The 17,585-nt window shown below is 42.4% G+C and overlaps 1 protein-coding gene across 1 annotated transcript; it reads left to right on the forward strand.

Moving 5' to 3' along the window:
• The first annotated feature begins 2,134 nt into the window (after window positions 1-2,134).
• On the forward strand, window positions 2,135-17,057 carry LOC125917076 (fatty acid CoA ligase Acsl3). The gene is made up of 6 exons (XM_049623330.1): window positions 2,135-2,590; window positions 4,235-4,309; window positions 5,648-5,839; window positions 7,378-7,492; window positions 9,096-9,253; window positions 14,636-17,057. Exons 1-6 carry the CDS (start codon window positions 2,512-2,514, stop codon window positions 14,791-14,793), a joined length of 777 nt encoding a protein of 258 aa, XP_049479287.1. The 5' UTR covers window positions 2,135-2,511; the 3' UTR covers window positions 14,794-17,057.
• The last annotated feature ends 528 nt before the right edge of the window (window positions 17,058-17,585 follow it).

Genomic DNA, 17,585 nt, shown 5'->3' on the forward strand with positions numbered 1-17,585 from the left:
TCTCTCCTCTCTCTGTCTCTGTCCCTCTCTCTCTGCCTCTCTCCTCTGTCTCTGTCCCTCTCTCTCTGCCTCTCCCCCATTCTCCCTCCCTCCCTCCCTCCCTATGTCCTTTTCTCTTGGCCTCTCTCCCATTGTCTGTCCCTCTCCCTCCCTCCACACCCCCCCACCTCTCCCCCATTCTCTCTCTCTCAAAGTAAATAAACTTAAAAAAAAAAATGTGTGCTTTTATTTTTTGTTGACACATTATGTGGTATGTGATTTTAGTTGAGAAATAGTTTCTCTTTGCTTTTAAATGTATTTCAATATGAATATAAAATGGCAACCAAATATGAGTAAATCTTTTGTGTTTAAAGTGTTAAATGACAGGTTTTACCACCAGCCTTATTGTTATTTTGTTTTCATAGTGCTAATAGATTTAAGTAGATTTAATTGTAAATAATTTAGAAATTAGAACACAAAAGATGACATTTAATTTTTTTAAAATCTATTTATTTTTTATTTTTATTAGAGAGAGAGAGCAAGCAGTGGAGGAGGAGGAGGAGGAGGAGGAGAGAGAGAGAGAGAGAGAGAGAGAGAGAGAGAGAGAGAGAATCTTATGCAGGCCCAACACTCAGAGTGGAGCCTGTTATGGGACTTGATCCCATGACCCTGGGATCATGAACTGAGCTGAAATCAAGAGTCAGACGTTTAACCGACTGAGCCACCCATGCGCCCCAACATTTAATTTGTTTTTATGAGAATATTAATATAGTTTTCAGATACTCCACATTATTTAAAACTTTGGTTTTTTTTCCTGCCTTACTTTAGCTTTTTTCTTAGTGGGATATATAACCTACTTTGTAAAGCCTGTTAACATACATATGTGTATGTATATATATGTATGTATATATATATGTATATACACATGTATACATATATAACATAACTGGAAATTTTATTTATTATTTTTTAATGTTTATTATTGAAGAAGAGAGAGCATGAGCTGGGGAGGGGCAGAGAGAGAGGGAGATACAGAATTCAAAGCAGGCTCTAGGCTCTGGGCTGTCAGCACAGAACCCGATGTGGGGCTCGAACTCACGAACTGTGAGATCATGACCTGAGCCGAAGTTGGACACTCAAGTGACTGAATACCCCAGGTACCCCAAAGCCTGTTAATACTTTTTAAATGATTGCTGCTTAGTCTTCACCTTTTCCAGAGTTATATTAAAAAAAAAAAAAAAAACCCTTCTCTTTTTCTGATAAAGATTAGCAAGTAATCTTTTTATTAGTATCTTTCCAGAAATATTTTAATTAGATATTTGAATTTTATTTTTTTTAATTTAGCAGACATCTTTTTTCATTCATTCATTCATTTTAGACAGCACGCAGTTGGGGGAGAAGGTCAGAGACAGTGAGCAAGAAAGAATCTTAAGCAGACTCCATGCTCAGCACGGAGCCTGGAGCCCGACTCGTGGCTGGACCCCATGACCGTGGGATTGTGACCTGAGTCGAAATCAAGAGACACTCAACCAACTGAGCCTCCCAGGCGTGCCCCATTAATTTAGCAGACATCTTAAAAACAATAAACACTTCAGAATCCAGTGAAATTTTTAAAAAGAGTTAGGTCATTCAAATATGTACACATTTCTAATGAAAAGCAAAAAATAATTTGCTTTTTAAAAAAATTTTTTTAATGTTTATTTTTGAGAGAGAGAGAGAGCATGGGCAGGGGAGGGGCAGAGAGAGGGGGACACAGAATCGGAAGCAGGCTCCAGGCTCTGAGCTGTCAGCACAGAGCCCGATGCGGGGCTCGAACCCACAAACTGCGAGATCAAGACCTGAGCCGAAGTCGGGCGCTTAACCGACTGCACCTGGGTGGCTCCGTTGGTTAAGCATCTGACTTTGGCTCAGGTCTTGATCTCCCCGTTCGTGGGTTCGAGGCCTATATCGGGCTCTGTGCTGACAGCTCAGAGCCTGGAGCGAGCCTGCTTCCGATTCTGTATCCCCCCTCTTTCTGCCCCTCCCCTGCTCACACTCTGTCTTTCAAAAATAAACTAAATGTTAATGCTAAATTAAAAGCGTTGTGTTAAGATCCAACAGGATTATTCAGTATTGATATATATATTATAGAATATAAAACTAATTGCTCTGGCCATAAGCAAGTCACTAGTTTGCCGTCACTATACAAAGTTAAACCTGGCAGTTTTGAATTCAAACGTTACTTGAAAAGTTAAGAGAAAAGTCATTATGTTCTTTACTTGGTGGTTGAACTTACAAGAGTTAGGATTTAAGTAGTGGGTCAGAGAATCTCCCGAATGGGTGGTGTGGCCTTGGGTGAGCCTGACCCTCAGAGTCAGGAGGTTACTTTGGAAAATCCCACTCAGCTTTAACATCCTGTGATTCTCTGCTTATTTATTTTTATTTTTATTTGTTGCAAGGTTTATTTTTCGAAAAGTTCGAGGCTTGCTAGGTGGAAACATTCGGCTTCTGTTGTGTGGAGGCGCTCCGCTTTCTGCAACCACACAGCGGTTCATGAACATCTGTTTCTGCTGTCCCGTTGGGCAGGGGTACGGACTCACCGAATCTTCTGGTGCAGGAACGATTACGGAAGGTTGGTGTTATCAGTACCTGGTGTGGCCGGCACAGGCTGGGGTGCAGCTCCAGGCACCGTGTGGTGGTGGTTGTTTCGGGCAGTATATCAGATGAGAGCGGTTAAGGTATTCGTGTGCAGGACGATGGTGATTATTGATACAGTATCCAGACTGTATCAGGCACACCTAGTAGTCAGTAGTTGAAGGAATTTTTCCTGTTAGACTACAATGTGTCCTCTAAAAGCTACTTAGCATTCTGGAAAAGAAGTTGTAGTAACAAGCATTGTCTTTATTATATACATTTATTTTCTTCTATCAGGTAAGAAGTTTTTTTGTGTGTAGAAAAATTACCATGTCTTGTAGAGTTGTTTAGGTGTGTATATTAAGTCTTAAACTCAGAAGTGGTTTATGGGCATGGTCTGTGTGAGAGGGAAACTAGATTCAGTTCTAGAAAATATAATTTCCAGGGTATGAGAATATAAATTCCAGGGTAATTTCTGGGTCCTGGTGACGTGGTTGAAGAGGTGATCCACTATCCAAGTAGGTGATGAATCCCAAAGTGCATTATGTGTCTGTCCCTTTATGGAGGAAAGTTACTTTGCTTCTCACTACTAGGAAAAGCTGCTTTGCATTTTCTAGGCACTCACAGATACTCAAGCTTTTAACTGATCATTTTCCCCTACTTAGCTGAGTTGTTTCAGTGGTCCATTCTTATGGCAGGTTTATCTTGCATTGCTTCTGTATTTTCCTGTTTTCAGTGATATTTTCTGTATTTTGGAAGCTACTTCGAAGTCTCATTTTGCAGGAAATAAACAAGCAACCTTAAATACGTGCATATATGCTTCCTTTCTCCTGAGGATCCTTACGTCTTCTGTTTTTAAGATTCACGTTGAATGTGATTAATCGGTTACAGTTTATGGTGTAAAGAAAACAACCTGTAAAGTATTAAAGATAAGCCTTTTATTTCTGATATTTGCCCCTGAGAAGGGCACATAACACAGTAGCAATTCACAGTAATGGTGTGTGCTTTTCCCAGATCCTTGCAAGCCAACCTCGATCTCCAGCCTGGTCTCTGAACTCTCACTGCATGAATTTAAACAGATGATAGCGTATGCTGATTCGGGGAGGCTCTCTCTGAAATAGTGATGGGTGGGAGGGAGAAGGTAGGAGAGGTTATTTGTACTACAAAGCCATCAGGTCTAATAAGAAAGCAGAACAGGTGTAAACCATCGTGAGCCATCATCCTTATAAGAGCGGGGCTCTAGACTCATGAAGCAGACAGCCACTGCGGGGAGCGGAGTGAGCCCCGAGGTAAGAGAATACACGATGGGTGTAAGGAAGGAGTCTGGGGGGCCTGGATCAGGCGTGGCCGTCTCAAGGGGCCACACTTGCTGCTGGGCGTGTGGACCCTGTTTCTCCTGGAGATTCCACACTTCTGTGTAAAATGTCCTGGATTTTCAAATGTCCATAACCAGTTCAGAATCAAAACACAGAACAAGGCCACACGGCTTGTGGTTTACCAGTTCGTGACTCCTGCTTTTAAAGATTCCCTGGGGATGTGAAAGCTTTGGGATAAGTCATCACTTTTGGTAATTCAGAAAAATGAAACTGTTTATTTACCACTCCAGTCAAATACTTTTTTTTTTTTTCATTTGTGTCTTTAGTATGGGACTACAATACTGGCCGAGTGGGAGCACCATTAGTTTGCTGTGAAATCAAACTGAAGAACTGGGAGGAAGGTAAATAGTCTGTTGTCCCCACAGAGCGTTCGCTGGTGTCATTTTCGACTTTAAAATGGGAATTGTGCTTCATTTTCGTCCTTATTCTAGAATATAAAATTATCCACGAGTGCTCGTGTCTTTTGTGATAGAACTGCTCTATCAGGATCCATGCAAATGCGTTTCTTTTTCTTGTTTCAAGGATGATTCTGAAGAGATAGAATTGTTTTCATTTTGCTTATTGTCTTATTGCATAAATGCAAATAAGAATTATAGCAAAAACTTGAGAAATCTGCTTAATGAATAATGTCCATAAATTAGGAATGATCATACGTGTATTATATGGAAGCAAAACCATGAAGTGTAATCTATGAAATGGAAGATTTGTACATTTTTTTTCTTTCTTTTCCCCTGAGGACTTCAATCTAGAGTCATCAGAAGGAAAGTTTTACTGTAATTTCATAAAAATCTGTTGCTTATACCATTTAAATACTAATCACTTTTTATTTTTTATTAAAAAAATTTTTTTTCAATGTTTATTTTTGACAGAGAGAGAGAGAGAGAGAGAGAGAGAGAGAGACAGAGCATGAGCGGTGGAGGGACAGAGAGACAGGGAGACTCAGAATCCGAAGCAGGCTCCAGGCTGTCAGCACAGAGCCCTATGTGGGTCTTGAACTCACGAACTGTGAGATTATGACCTGAGCCAAAGTTGAATGCTTAACTGACTGAGCCACCCAGGCACCCCAATACTAATCACTTTTTAAAAAAATTATTTGTTTCAGTTAATGTGCATACATTTTCACTGATTGGATTAGATGCACTTTTCTTTTATTCAAAGTAAAGATTCTGAGGGTTTGATGCCATTGTCTGATTATCTTTTAGCAGAATTAGTGAAAATGTTCAATAAATTTAAACTTGGAATCATTCTGAAATTATCTGTAAGGCATAAATCTTTTAAATACAGTGTAATTTTGATTTTATACAGAGAGGTATTTTATTAAATATGTGATTTAATACTTTCATCAGATGTGTAAGAATCTCTACAGAATCCTTAAAGGATTTACCTGTGTAGTCTAGGTAATTATTTAATACCGGAAGTGTTGGATTTTTCGGTGTAATTCTTTTCTTGGACTAGTGGTTTTAAGTGCAGAAGTGCTTATGGTTAAGCAACTGAAAATTTGTACCTAGTTCTATATTAATGGGTTTTGCTCATTCATGCTGTCTGCCTTACTTCTTTTGGGAAACTCTTTGGATTGAAATCAGATGTTCCCTATTTAGACAGTCATAGTTTCCAATTTTCACATGATGGGCGTAGGGATAAAAATGTTGAATTAACTCTAAATTATTTGTGTTTTCTAGGTGGATACTTTAATACCGATAAGCCACACCCCAGGGGTGAAATTCTTATTGGCGGTCAAAATGTGACAATGGGATACTACAAAAATGAAGCAAAAACAAAAGCTGATTTCTTTGAAGATGAAAATGGACAGAGGTGGCTCTGTACTGGAGATGTTGGGGAGTTTGACCCTGACGGTTGTTTAAAGATTATTGGTGAGCTATCTCATTTTTTTTTTCCCCCCCTGATAGTGGACATTTTGGAAATAGTTTTACAAAAGAGATAACTGTATATTTAGAGAAGCTGTTCAATAATATAAGAATGTATCTTTCTGCAGTGTTGATACAGTCTGTTGTATCATCCCTGGAATATAAAATTTTATACTAGGGACTGTGTGGGAGTTTTAAGGCTTGACATTTTAGAAGGTCTCAGTCTGTTCAATAGCAGTGGTATTTTGAATTATTAGATAACCCTCAAAGAATCAAATTCTTAGTAGGAAATATTTATTTTTTGTGCATTCTTTGCTGTTTAGAGGTTATTGGACAGGGCTCTCTCCTGTTGGAATGGTGTCATGGCCTTGCCTGTGAGGAAGGCCTGGCAGTTCGAGTATTGACCCCCCCAGGGGCAAAAAATAGCTCCCCGTCTTCCCTCTTACATTCTTTTTTTCTTAATAGCATTTCTCTTCCAGTCATGCTACCTAGAAACCCGGGAGGAGATGAGACTCTTCAGTCAACTCCTCGTATCTTACCCACACCCTACTGATGTGTCATGTGAAACATGCCTCAAGACTGTTGTCTTCGTTCTCTGTGCCCTCTTCCCATGATCAGGCTTACACCTTCTGTCACCTCGTTGTAAGAAATTCCTCTCTGTCGACGTTGACATCCCTCCCGAAACGCACCCTCTCACACACACACACGTACCATGTGATTCCTCAGCACTGATCTCACTGGGCCACGTTGCTGCTAGGGGCTCAGTTCGGTGTACCTCTGTTAACGGAGCCCCAGTTCGCCTCCACCTCCATCACTGGCTGTGTCCGCCCCGTCTGTGTTCTTTACCAGTGCTCTTCTCCTTGGTGACCGTCCGGTCTTCCCTCAGGACTCCGCTCAGGCCTCACTTGGAGGCATTCTTTCCAAAGCAGCAGGTTGGGGAGGTTTTTTGTTTTTTTTTTTAATTTTTTTTTTTTAACGTTTATTTATTTTTGAGACAGAGAGAGACAGAGCATGAACAGGGGAGGGGCAGAGAGAGAGGGAGACACAGAATCCGAAACAGGCTCCAGGCTCTGAGCTGTCAGCACAGAGCCCGACGTGGGGCTCGAACTCACGGACCGTGAGATCATGACCTGAGCCGAAGTCGGACGCTTAACCGACCAAGCCAGGTTGGGGAGGTTTGACACTTCACCACTGCCATACTGTCCTGACGTGATGTGTCCCTGCTCACGCTGCTCTCCAGACGGTGTGTGAGCCTTCAGATGGCGCTGAGAAGTCTTTACCTTCCTGGTGTTAACTGGTCCCAGACACGTGCCTGTTCGGCAGAACATACCTGAGGCCCTGATGACGGGGTCCCTTGTCAGAAGCTGATTTTCTTTTTTGGAAGAATTTATTTAAAACTACAAACATTAGGGTCTAATTTTACTATGTACCTTTACTTTTAGCGTAACTATTGTAATGACCTTAGTTGATAGCACATGACTTCGGGAATGGCCAGTATTCATAGGTATTGACTGTGACTATCTCTCATGTGCTCCCCTCCCCAGATCGTAAAAAGGACCTTGTGAAACTGCAGGCAGGAGAATATGTTTCTCTTGGGAAGGTAGAGGCAGCTTTGAAGAATCTCTCACTCATCGATAACATTTGTGCATACGCAAACAGGTAAGAAAGTAGAACTCCTACTTTTGCTCAGAACGTTTGTGTGCCTTTGGCATTTCCCTCCTCGATGAATCTTCTTTGCCAGATTATACTAGGAACTCTCCCTTCTTATCTGTTGTCTCTGGGAAAGGCCTCTTCTCAGCGCAGTGTAGACACTAACTGATTCCTCCCTTGTGGTGCGTCTCCTCCTCGTCTTTCTCTGTGTCCCTGTTTCCTGCTCCGTACCTCACTGCGGTGTCCTGGCTGGTAGGGAGGTGACGAAAATCACGGCCTCCTTCCTGCCACCTTGGTACCCCCAGCTACCTGTCCCCGGCACACGGAAGCTTCCCAGAACCAGTCAGAGCAAAGGGGGGTGAAGAAGGAAGTTGGAGAAACAGAGTCACCAAGCCACACTCCGCTCAGCACTCATCATCCTGCTCTAAACCTGGGCCTGCTTGGGACCCGGGCCGGGCCGAGGGCTTCTGCCTTAAGCTACGTTAAGCTGTGGCTGAACACATAGCATCTCTAGTCCGTGATGATAATAGAGGCAGCTGGGAAGGAGAGCTTAAAGTTAAAAATCCCAGAAGTGTATTCTTGGGAAATGTGCCGGAATCTCAGACTGGCACTGCGGTGTTCTGGGGGGAATTTATTCTCCGCTGTTCGCGATCAGCTACTTTGCGGGCAGCCAGGGAACCACACCACAGCAGTTGATAAAGTGGTGATTATGAAAAAGTAAAATCTGCTGCCAGAAGAACCAACTTAGAAACTTTCGAGATTTTAAAGATTTACTTCATTGAATTATAAATTATTCTGCCCTTTAATTAGCTATGAGGTAACTTCTTTAGCGATGCTACAGTTCTGGATTTTACGTGTGTGATAGTAATCAGACCGCCCTTCTCTCCCTGGCACACTGCTTGCCATTCCGTAGTGCCATGGGCAGGCCACCTAAGGCTCTGTCACCAAATGCTCATGATAACAAAAGAAAAGAATACAACCACGTTACTTTGATTTGCTCCCAAATTTCTTTAGACACAACTTTTTTTCTTTAATGTTTATTTTTGAGAGCGAGCACAAGTGGGGGAGGGGCAGAGAGAGAGGGGAGAGGGAGACACAGAATCTGAAACAGGCTCCAGGCTCCGAGCCGGCAGCACAGAGCCGGATGCGGGGCTTGAACTCACGAACTGCAAGGTCATGACCTGAGCCGAAGTCAGACGGTGAACCCGCTGAGCCACCCAGACGCCCCATCTTTAGATCTAACTTCAAATTTACATTAGCTTTTATTTTTGTTTAGCCAGTTGATGTGAATGACAAACTTTTTTAAAAGCAGATTTTTCTAATACTTGTAATTTTCTTTTAAGAGATGTATCCACGGAGCTATTGGTAACAGTTACACATGTTTGAACTTTGTCATCAAGTATCAGATTAAGGTGTGCTTAGCAGTGAGCTCTGTCAGAGCCTGGAGCCCATGGCGAATCGGGCAGTCGCGGTGGCCGTCGCTTGAAATGAGTGGGCTGGTACCAAACACGCCTCGTGTGTGTCCTTTCGAGTAGTCCCGGGCTGATTGCAGCCGCGTCTGTGTCGTTGGTAAGCACGGTGCCTCAGCCACGTTGTCCTTCGTGTATCGCAGTTACCATTCCTACGTCATTGGATTTGTCGTGCCAAATCAAAAGGAACTAACGGAACTCGCCCGGAAGAAGGGACTTCAGGGGACGTGGGAGGAACTGTGCAACAGCTGTGAAATGGAGAACGAGGTGCTCAAAGTGCTTTCCGAAGCTGCTGTTTCAGGTGAGTGAGTGGCAGCCGGACCCTAAGGCCTGAGAGGAGAGAGCGCTTGAATTTATTACGTAGGCTCTTGTATCACAGGCCCGGTGACGCCGATTCCTGGTGTTTCCCTGCCGTTGGTTGGATGGAGGCACATGCTGGTCAGGCCTGCATCCCAGTGCGTCCACAGGGCTCGCGTCACCTGCTCCCGTGGCTCATGTGCATGAGTCGGAATGTTCTGGCCTCTGCAGCTTCTGTCTTCTGGGTTGGCCCTTGCTCTTACCTCAGCTGTTTCCTGGCCACCCTGGCCCACCCTGAACTGTCCAAGGCTCTCTTCTTGCGTTTTCTACACTGTTAGTGTACTGGGAGCTGCTGATACGGATAGGTCCTGTACCCCGTGTGTGTGTGTGTGTGTGTGTGTGTGTGTGTGTGTGTGTGTGTTGGGGGGCCGCAACGAGACTGGGACATTTGGGTGGTTCTGCTTTGGGTTGGTAATGAATAATGCTGCTCTGAACATTCAGGTGCAGGTTTTGTGTGGCCATGCTCCCTTCTGGGAAGATACATCAGGGTGGAGTTGCTAGGCCTGTGTTAACTTTACGTTGAACCTTTTGAGGAAGTACCAGACTGTTTACCGGAATACTTTTTTCCAAGTATTTCCCAAACTGTTTTCTAAAACGGTGACATCCTCTCACCATTCCCATCAGTGTTGGCTTCCAGTTTCCCCACAGCCTTGCAACACTTGTTAGTTACTGTTCATCCTTTGGCTTCTAGCCATCCTACTGGGTATGAAGTATGGGGTCTTGTGGTTTTGATTTATATTTTCCTGGTGGCTAATGATGTTGAGCATCTTTTCTTATATTTAGTAGCCATTGTATATCTTCTAGAGAAATATCTATTCAGATCCTTTGCCCATTAAAAAAAAATTTTTTTTTAAGTTTATTTATTCTTGAGAGAGAGAGAGACAGAGCATGAGTGGGGGAGGGGCAGAGAGAGAGGAGGAGACATAGAATCCAAAGCAGGCTCCAGGCTCCATGCTGTCAGCACAGAGCCCGACGCGGGGCTTGAACTCACAAACTGCGAGATCATGACCTGAGCCGAAGCTGGACTTTGCCCATTTTTTAAATAGGATTGCCTTTTTATTATTGAGTTGTACAAGTTCTTTATATATTCCAGGCACAAGGCTGTAATCGGATAAGAAATTTGTAAATATTTTTTCCCATTCTGTGGGCTGTATTTTTACTTTTTTTAATGTTCATTTATTTTGAGAGAGAGAGAGACAGAGACAGAGACAGAGAAAACAAGTGGAGGAGGGGCAGAGAGAGGGAGACAGAGACTCCAGAGCAGGCTCCAGGCTCTGAGCTGTCCGCACACAGCCTGACATGGGGCTTCAACCCACAAATTGTGAGATCATGACCTGAGCCGAAATCAAGAGTAGGACGCTTAAGGGACTGAGCTACGCAGGCGTCCGTCCCTGTGTTTTTACTTTCTTTCATGGTATCCTTTGAAGTATAAGAGCTTTAATGTTGGAAGATACATTTTCCCCCCTTCTGTTGCTTGTGCTTCTGGTGCCACATCTGAGAAACCACTGCCTGATTCAAATGACAGTCCTGTGTTTCATTCTAAGAACTTTAGTTTCAGCTCTTACTTTCAGCTCTTACTGGATCCATCAGAGTTCATTTTTATGTGATGTGAAGAAGGGATCCAACCTCATTCTTAAGTAAAATGCTCTGTCCTCTGAATTAGTAGGTTATAGAGACGGAGACTTACTGTGGAGACTTGGTTTCCGGGATCTTTGGGGGCCGACTAGGCAAAGCTGGGAATCCATAGGGCAGACTGCCTCAGCTCTGCTCCTACGGCCTTTCAGTGGACCGAATTGGACCCACTGTTTATCTGAGACAGTTTTCCTCCCATAAAGCAAACTGATTATGGACTTAATCATATGTACAAAATATCTTCAACCCGTGGACTAGCGTTCAACTAAATAACTGGGAACTCGGATGTAGCCCGGTCGATAGATAAAATGGACCTTCCCAGTCCGCGACTTGTCAGCCTGGCCCCCGTGTACATCTCCTTAGAGCTTAGTTGATTTCTAAGCAAGGACAGTAACAAAGACTCCCCCCTGATGTGCTACGTCCGCCCTGCACACAACTGAAAACACATCAGCCTTTTCCGCAGAAGAGGGTACACACCGTGTGAGTGATTTTTACTCTTCTTGTCTTCTGTGATATCCTGTCACTTAAATTTTTTTTACTGTTTTTACTTATTTTTGAGAGAGAGACAGAGCACGAGTGGGGGAGGGGCAGAGAGAGAGGGAGACAGAATCCGAAGCAGGCTCCAGGCTCCGAGCTGTCAGCACAGAGCCTGACACGGGGTCTGGACCCACAAACCACAAGATTGTGACTTGAGCCGAAGTGGGATGCTCAACCGACTGAGTCACCCAGGGGCCCCTCCTGTAACTTAAATACAGTGATATAAAGTTTTTTAATGTCTGTTATGACAGAATAAGAAGGAAGAAAATATAAATAGTTGCTTTAACATACGTACAGACACAAAATAAAAAAGGACTATTCCCATTACAGCGCTCCTTCCTCTGACGGGTCACGTAGCTGTAGCTGCATTTATTTTTCTGAGTGGAGGCTATCACTACACATGACATAATCTTGAGTCAAGGCACAGAGTCCAGTACCGAGCAGTTCGAGATTGAAAACCTTAAATGTGGTCTCCAGTGTGTGCTTTTTAGTCTCTCCCACATCTACGGAGTGCCAGACTCCTCTGCCCCTTGAGTCCTGAGGTCCGGGCCTGGCTGCTTTTGCTAACAGTGGTTTTCCCTCTAGCAAAGCACTCTTGAAATAGTTGTTGTTTTTTTTTTTTTTTGTTTTTTTTTTTACTTTAAAGTTTTTTTTTTTTTTTTTAAGTTTATTTATTTATTTTGACAGAGAGAGAGAGAGAGAGAGAGCGAGCAAACAGAGGAGGGACAGAGAGAGAGGGAGGGAGAACCCCAGGCAGGTTCTGCCCTGTTAGCGCAGAGCCTGATGTGGGGCTTGAACTCAAACTGCGAGATCATGACCTAAGCTGAAATTAAGAGTCGGACACTTAACTGACTGAGCCACCCAAGTGCCCCACTGTTGCAGGACTTTTACCTCAATGCCCGAGGTTCGTTGTCCCGCTGCTTTGAAGAATGAAGAAGTGGGCACTGAATGAGCAGCAGGAGGAAGTTGACTGGGGATTAGATCCGAAAGGAAGAATGGTAGGAAAGCAGTCTTTACAGAGAGGGCATTGGAAAGTGAATGGCCGCGACTATAGGCGAGGGCCCTTGTTTTTTATAAGGTTCTGGTCACCGCCCGCCTCTCAGGTCCTACCCTTGCTGGCTGGATAAGTCAAGGTGCTGCGTTGTCCAGTTCTGATTGGCCCGATTCCACTGTGTGAGGGGTGGTCTGTGGGCACACCTTTTCCCTACGGGTGACACCTAAAAGTAAGTCTGCTACTTACTTTTTAGTCAGGTCTTGAGTCAGATTCCTGAGGGGAACCTGAGGGGGAGCCGGTGGGGTCTGTTACATTCTTAAGCGGAACCTTAACGCCTGAGGGGGTTTGCTGTGGTCGGACACTCCCAGCATTGTTCCAGAAGATGTGTTTTCTTCCCTACCGGGGGACCTCAGGTCCTAATCTTTCCTTCTCTGCCTACTGAATCCTACCTATTTTTCCTATTGTACCACTCCTGAAATAGTTGTAATCTTCCAAGAAGAAAACCTTGGTATGTCAGTGTTTATGTTTACAAGTTAAAACGAATACCTCTTTTGCTCCCAAGGCACTTACCCGTCTTCAATTTAGTGAGCGAGTAAGCGTGTATTTACCTGTTTACCTCTTTATCCTTGTTAGATTGTAATACCACTTGAGAACAGAAACTGTCTTTGTATTAAAAAAAAAATTTTTTTTTTCAACGTTTCTTTATTATTGAGAGACAGAGACAGAGCATGAGCAGGGCAGGGGCAGAGAGAGGGGGAGACACAGAACCCTACGCGGGGCTCCAACCCATGAACTGTGAGATCATGACCTGAGCTGTCAGCACAGAGCGCGACCCACAAACTGCAAGATCATGAACTGAACAGAAGTCGGATGCTTAACTGACTGAGCCACCCACGCGCCCCGTTTTTTGTATTTTTTAAAGAGTGCTTAGTAAAGCACTTTGCGTGGTATTTTTTCAATGAATATTTATTTGTTGAACGAATGCTGAAAAATAAACCCTTCTTATTAAAGAAACATATTCCTTCAAAACAACATCTCCCTGTTTTCCCTCCCTGTCCCCATCCCTCCCTTTCCTTTCCCATCCCTCTCTCCCTCTCCAGCCCTCTGCTATTGAGAACCTCCTGGGTATCCAACAGTGTGTTAGGAACACGATAGCGATAGTGAGCAAACATTGTGTCCTCATAGCTTCTGCTGAATATGCTGACAAGCTTCAATGACAGGGTCCTCTTTAAACTTTATTAAAGTGATTATGCTCTTTACAGTAAACTCGAAACAAATAGGTGTGTGACATTTGCTTTTCCTTAATCCTCCCTCTTAGGCCCCAGAGGTGTCCGTTTTATGGTTTGGTGTGTATCCTTCTCGTCCTGAATATCTACCTGTGTAACATTTGTCTAGTATTAAAAAAAACTACCTCTTTTTAGCCTAACGATATATTGCACATATCTTTACACACCCATGCCATATAGATCTAACTCATTTTTAATGACTGAATTATATTCCATTTTATGCCTATTATATTCCAGTTTTTGTTTTTGTTTTTGACGTGGGGCTCGATCTCATGATTGTGAGTTGTGAGATCCTGACCTGAGCTGAAATCCGACGGTTAACTGACTGAGCCACCCGGGCGCCCTATGTGCCTGTATCTTTTTTTTTTTTTTTTTTTTTTTTTTAAACGTTTATTTTATTTTTGAGACAGAGAGAGACAGAGCATGAACGGGGGAGGGGCAGAGAGAGGGAGACACCGAATCGGAAACAGGCTCCGGGCTCCGAGCCATCAGCCCAGAGCCCGACGCGGGGCTCGAACTCACGGACTGTGAGATCGTGACCTGAGCTGAAGTCGGACGCCCAACTGACTGAGCCACCCAGGCGCCCCCCTATGTGCCTGTATCTTAACTTAATCCAACTCATTCTGTTGGCGGTCAGGTAGATTTTTTAAGTGGCTTTTTGCTATTACAGTTCTCATACGTATCTATTTTTTGTTTATTTGTTTATTTGTACTTCTACTAGCCTTTTTTGAGGCATGGATTATCACGAGCGAGGTTCGTGGGATGTTGGGTGTTCACCAAAGATTGGGGAAGTTACATTGTTCGCTAAGAATCATAATTGCACATTTTTCATGCCTTTGCATTTATGTTTTATTTTTTTTCTTTTCCACCATCTCAGCAAGTCTAGAAAAATTTGAAATTCCAGTAAAAATTCGTTTGAGCCCTGAACCGTGGACCCCCGAAACTGGCCTGGTGACAGACGCCTTCAAGCTGAAACGCAAAGAGCTTAAAACACATTACCAGGCGGACATTGAGCGGATGTACGGAAGAAAGTAGTTCTTCTCTCTCAGCACGGTTTGCTACAGGGAGCTCAGATCAAATAGGAAAATACTTGAAGTGCGTGTCTCCAGCTGTGAGGCAAACCCCATTCTTCGTATTAAAGCCTAAACTGTTACTTCTCATGACGTCGCCATTTTTACTGACAGGATTAGTAAAACATTAAGACAGCAAACTGGTGTCTGCCTCTTCTTTCTTGCCCCTTTCCAACTTACCACCTAGGACTGCACTTGTCAGCATGAGGACTTTCCAAATCATTTTGGGGAACGGTGATTTTAAAACCTCAAGTTTTTAAACATGATTTATATGTTCTGTATAATGTTGAGTTTGTAACTTTTTAAAGTTTGGATGTATAGAGGGATAAATAGGAAATATAAGAATTGGTTATTTGGGGGGCTTTTTTACTTACAGTATTTAAAAATGCAAGGGTATGGATGTGAAATTATGTAAATTCAGACGCTTATGAATCAAATCATTGTTGAACAAAAGATTTGTTGCTGTGTAATTATTGTCTTGTATGCATTTGAGAGAAATAAATATACCCACGCTTATGTTTTGAGAAATTGAGACCTTGTGAATATATGCCTGGCAGCGTCTTCTTTATGTATTTATTTTTTATTAGGGAAACAATGCAGTTTGGTTGGTGCTGCATGAAACGAAATAGCACTAGGGCGTTAGGTTCAGTAGCAAAGAAGAAAACACGGCAGGTGTAGCACCAGTGGATAATTAGTGTCCAGTGGCTGATGCTCAGAATGTTCAGGGTCTTCTAGGTAGCTTCGAAAATAAGATATCTTAGCTGGGGTTTTTGTTTTTGTTTTTTTTTTAAGAGTTGGAAGCAATCCTAAAAATTGGGGTGGAATTTAAAACACAAAGCATAGAAACCTATTCTTTATTTCATGACCATATGTACGCTGAGTTGTCTGTATTTACAGCACATCAATCCTGGAAGATCATTCTGTCCACTTCTGGACTTTGAGTCGAGATGTGTAATCCTGTCTCATTGCAAAATTAGGGTGTTTTTCCTCTTGATAGTTTGCACTGGTTGTGTGTGTGTGTGTGTGTGTGTGTGTGTGTGTGTGTGTGTCTGTTGGCAGCTTATTAAAAAAGCACCTTACCCTTTCTGTGAAACAGAAACTGAGAACATGTAGAATGCTTCTGATACTGGCATTCTGACTAAGATACAGGAGAATTTAATTCACTTTATACCGAGGTGACTTAAGATTTAATTTGTAGGTGTTTTATGTTACTGTAGGAGTTATTTATGATTCCAAAAACACTGCTTGTATGATAACATAGTAAGTCTTTTCGTGTGTGTTGCTTGCCTAGTGTTATTTGAGCATTTATCAAGAGTAATATTGCACCAACGAAGGAAGAGGTGTTCAAGACTTAAAAAAAAAACATAGGTACCATTTTTTTTTTTAAATGTTATATTGGTTATTTTCTTGTTTCTCAGTTACTTTAGGCATCAAAAGACAAAGAAAAAAGGACAAAAAGTTCTGAATGTAGATCTGTGTAGCATAGTGGGAGTGTTGAGACCCAGGGCCATGTAGCTTTTGGTCATGTCACATACACGTCATGTTTGGGGATACTGCAATACGGTGTTGTGTTTTGAACTTTTTTCTTGTATTTGTGTCTATTTGTATTCTGTTTGGAGTGCATTTCTCCTTGTCATAGTTTAAATTTTCATAAAGTTTGGGAAAATTGCCAAGAAGTTAAACCATGAAAGAAATGAAATGGAACATATCAGGATGTTGGGAATCTAAAAATGAAAGTCAGGGTGGGTGGAGAATTTGTTTCTGATGCTTGATCTTTAGTATTATTATTTGCTTTCAAATGACTTGAAGTTGTACTTAGAAAAAAAGGGTCAGTGCTTCAAAGGAGAGAGAACAATATAATTGTGACTTGAAACAGCTTCAGGTGAATGTGCAGCTTACCCCTGATTCAGAATAAAAGTTGTTTCTTTTCGGAACTATCGATGAAGGCTGGTTTAATCTGCATCTACTTCCATTTTTCTTCCATTTTTGATGATTCCTTTGAATCCTAAAATCCCAGATGCCGGGTGTCATGCCACAGCAGAATGTGAAATTAAGTGAGGAGAATCCACTTTCAAACAAATGACTCTGTGATATATTTTTAAAATGATATATTTTAATATCACCCTTTCAAAAAGAACCAGTTGGTGTAAAAACCAAAACAAAAACCCAACAACGAAGATTTTGTTATAGAAAATACCGGCTTAGCCAAAAGATGCCTGGGGAGAAAAACTTTGAAGAATTTCAGAATAAGTTGCTAAATCCAATACATCTGAAAATAGACCATAGACCCTACAAGAATGATTCCGAAGAACTTGTTTTCTGGAAGGAAGTTACAACAGAATTCTTCAGCCTTTCCTGTTACAGTAAGTGGAGGGGTTTCTAGAGGGCAGATTTGTGGCTAACTCCACTCCTCCTCTCGCCCGGCTTCCGCAACCTCTCCTGCTGGGATTTTTCAGCTGCAATTAAACAGGTTTTTACCGACAACAGAACAAAACTGAAAGTGGCCTCTACTTTATGAGTACTGCTTGTTTTTAAATAATGGATCTGATATCCATGGTGTTCTCTAAAGCTTGCAATTTTTTCAGCCATGTTTAAAAAAAAGATTATCCTGGAATAACTTTTTGCTGGTAAAATCACAACATTTTACAGTTTTTAAGCAGTTACTCCCTGGGATACAACTTTAAAACGACAAAATAAAATCTCTGTGTGTGAGTTCTTTCTTTTGTAAGAGTATTAGGTACATCGGTGATGTTTTAA

The sequence above is a fragment of the Panthera uncia genome, unplaced genomic scaffold (assembly GCF_023721935.1).
Source record: "Panthera uncia isolate 11264 unplaced genomic scaffold, Puncia_PCG_1.0 HiC_scaffold_1456, whole genome shotgun sequence".
Lineage (NCBI taxonomy): Eukaryota > Metazoa > Chordata > Mammalia > Carnivora > Felidae > Panthera > Panthera uncia.

What these genes read in the sequence shown, in the direction of transcription:
- LOC125917076 (XM_049623330.1), top strand. Translation starts at nt 2,512, where the DNA reads ATGAACATCTGTTTCTGCTGTCCCGTTGGGCAGGGGTACGGACTCACC. An exon ending in TGCAGGAACGATTACGGAAG is followed by an intron (nt 2,591 to 4,234) that starts GTTGGTGTTATC and finishes TTGTGTCTTTAG; the next exon opens with TATGGGACTACAATACTGGC. An exon ending in ACTGAAGAACTGGGAGGAAG is followed by an intron (nt 4,310 to 5,647) that starts GTAAATAGTCTG and finishes TGTGTTTTCTAG; the next exon opens with GTGGATACTTTAATACCGAT.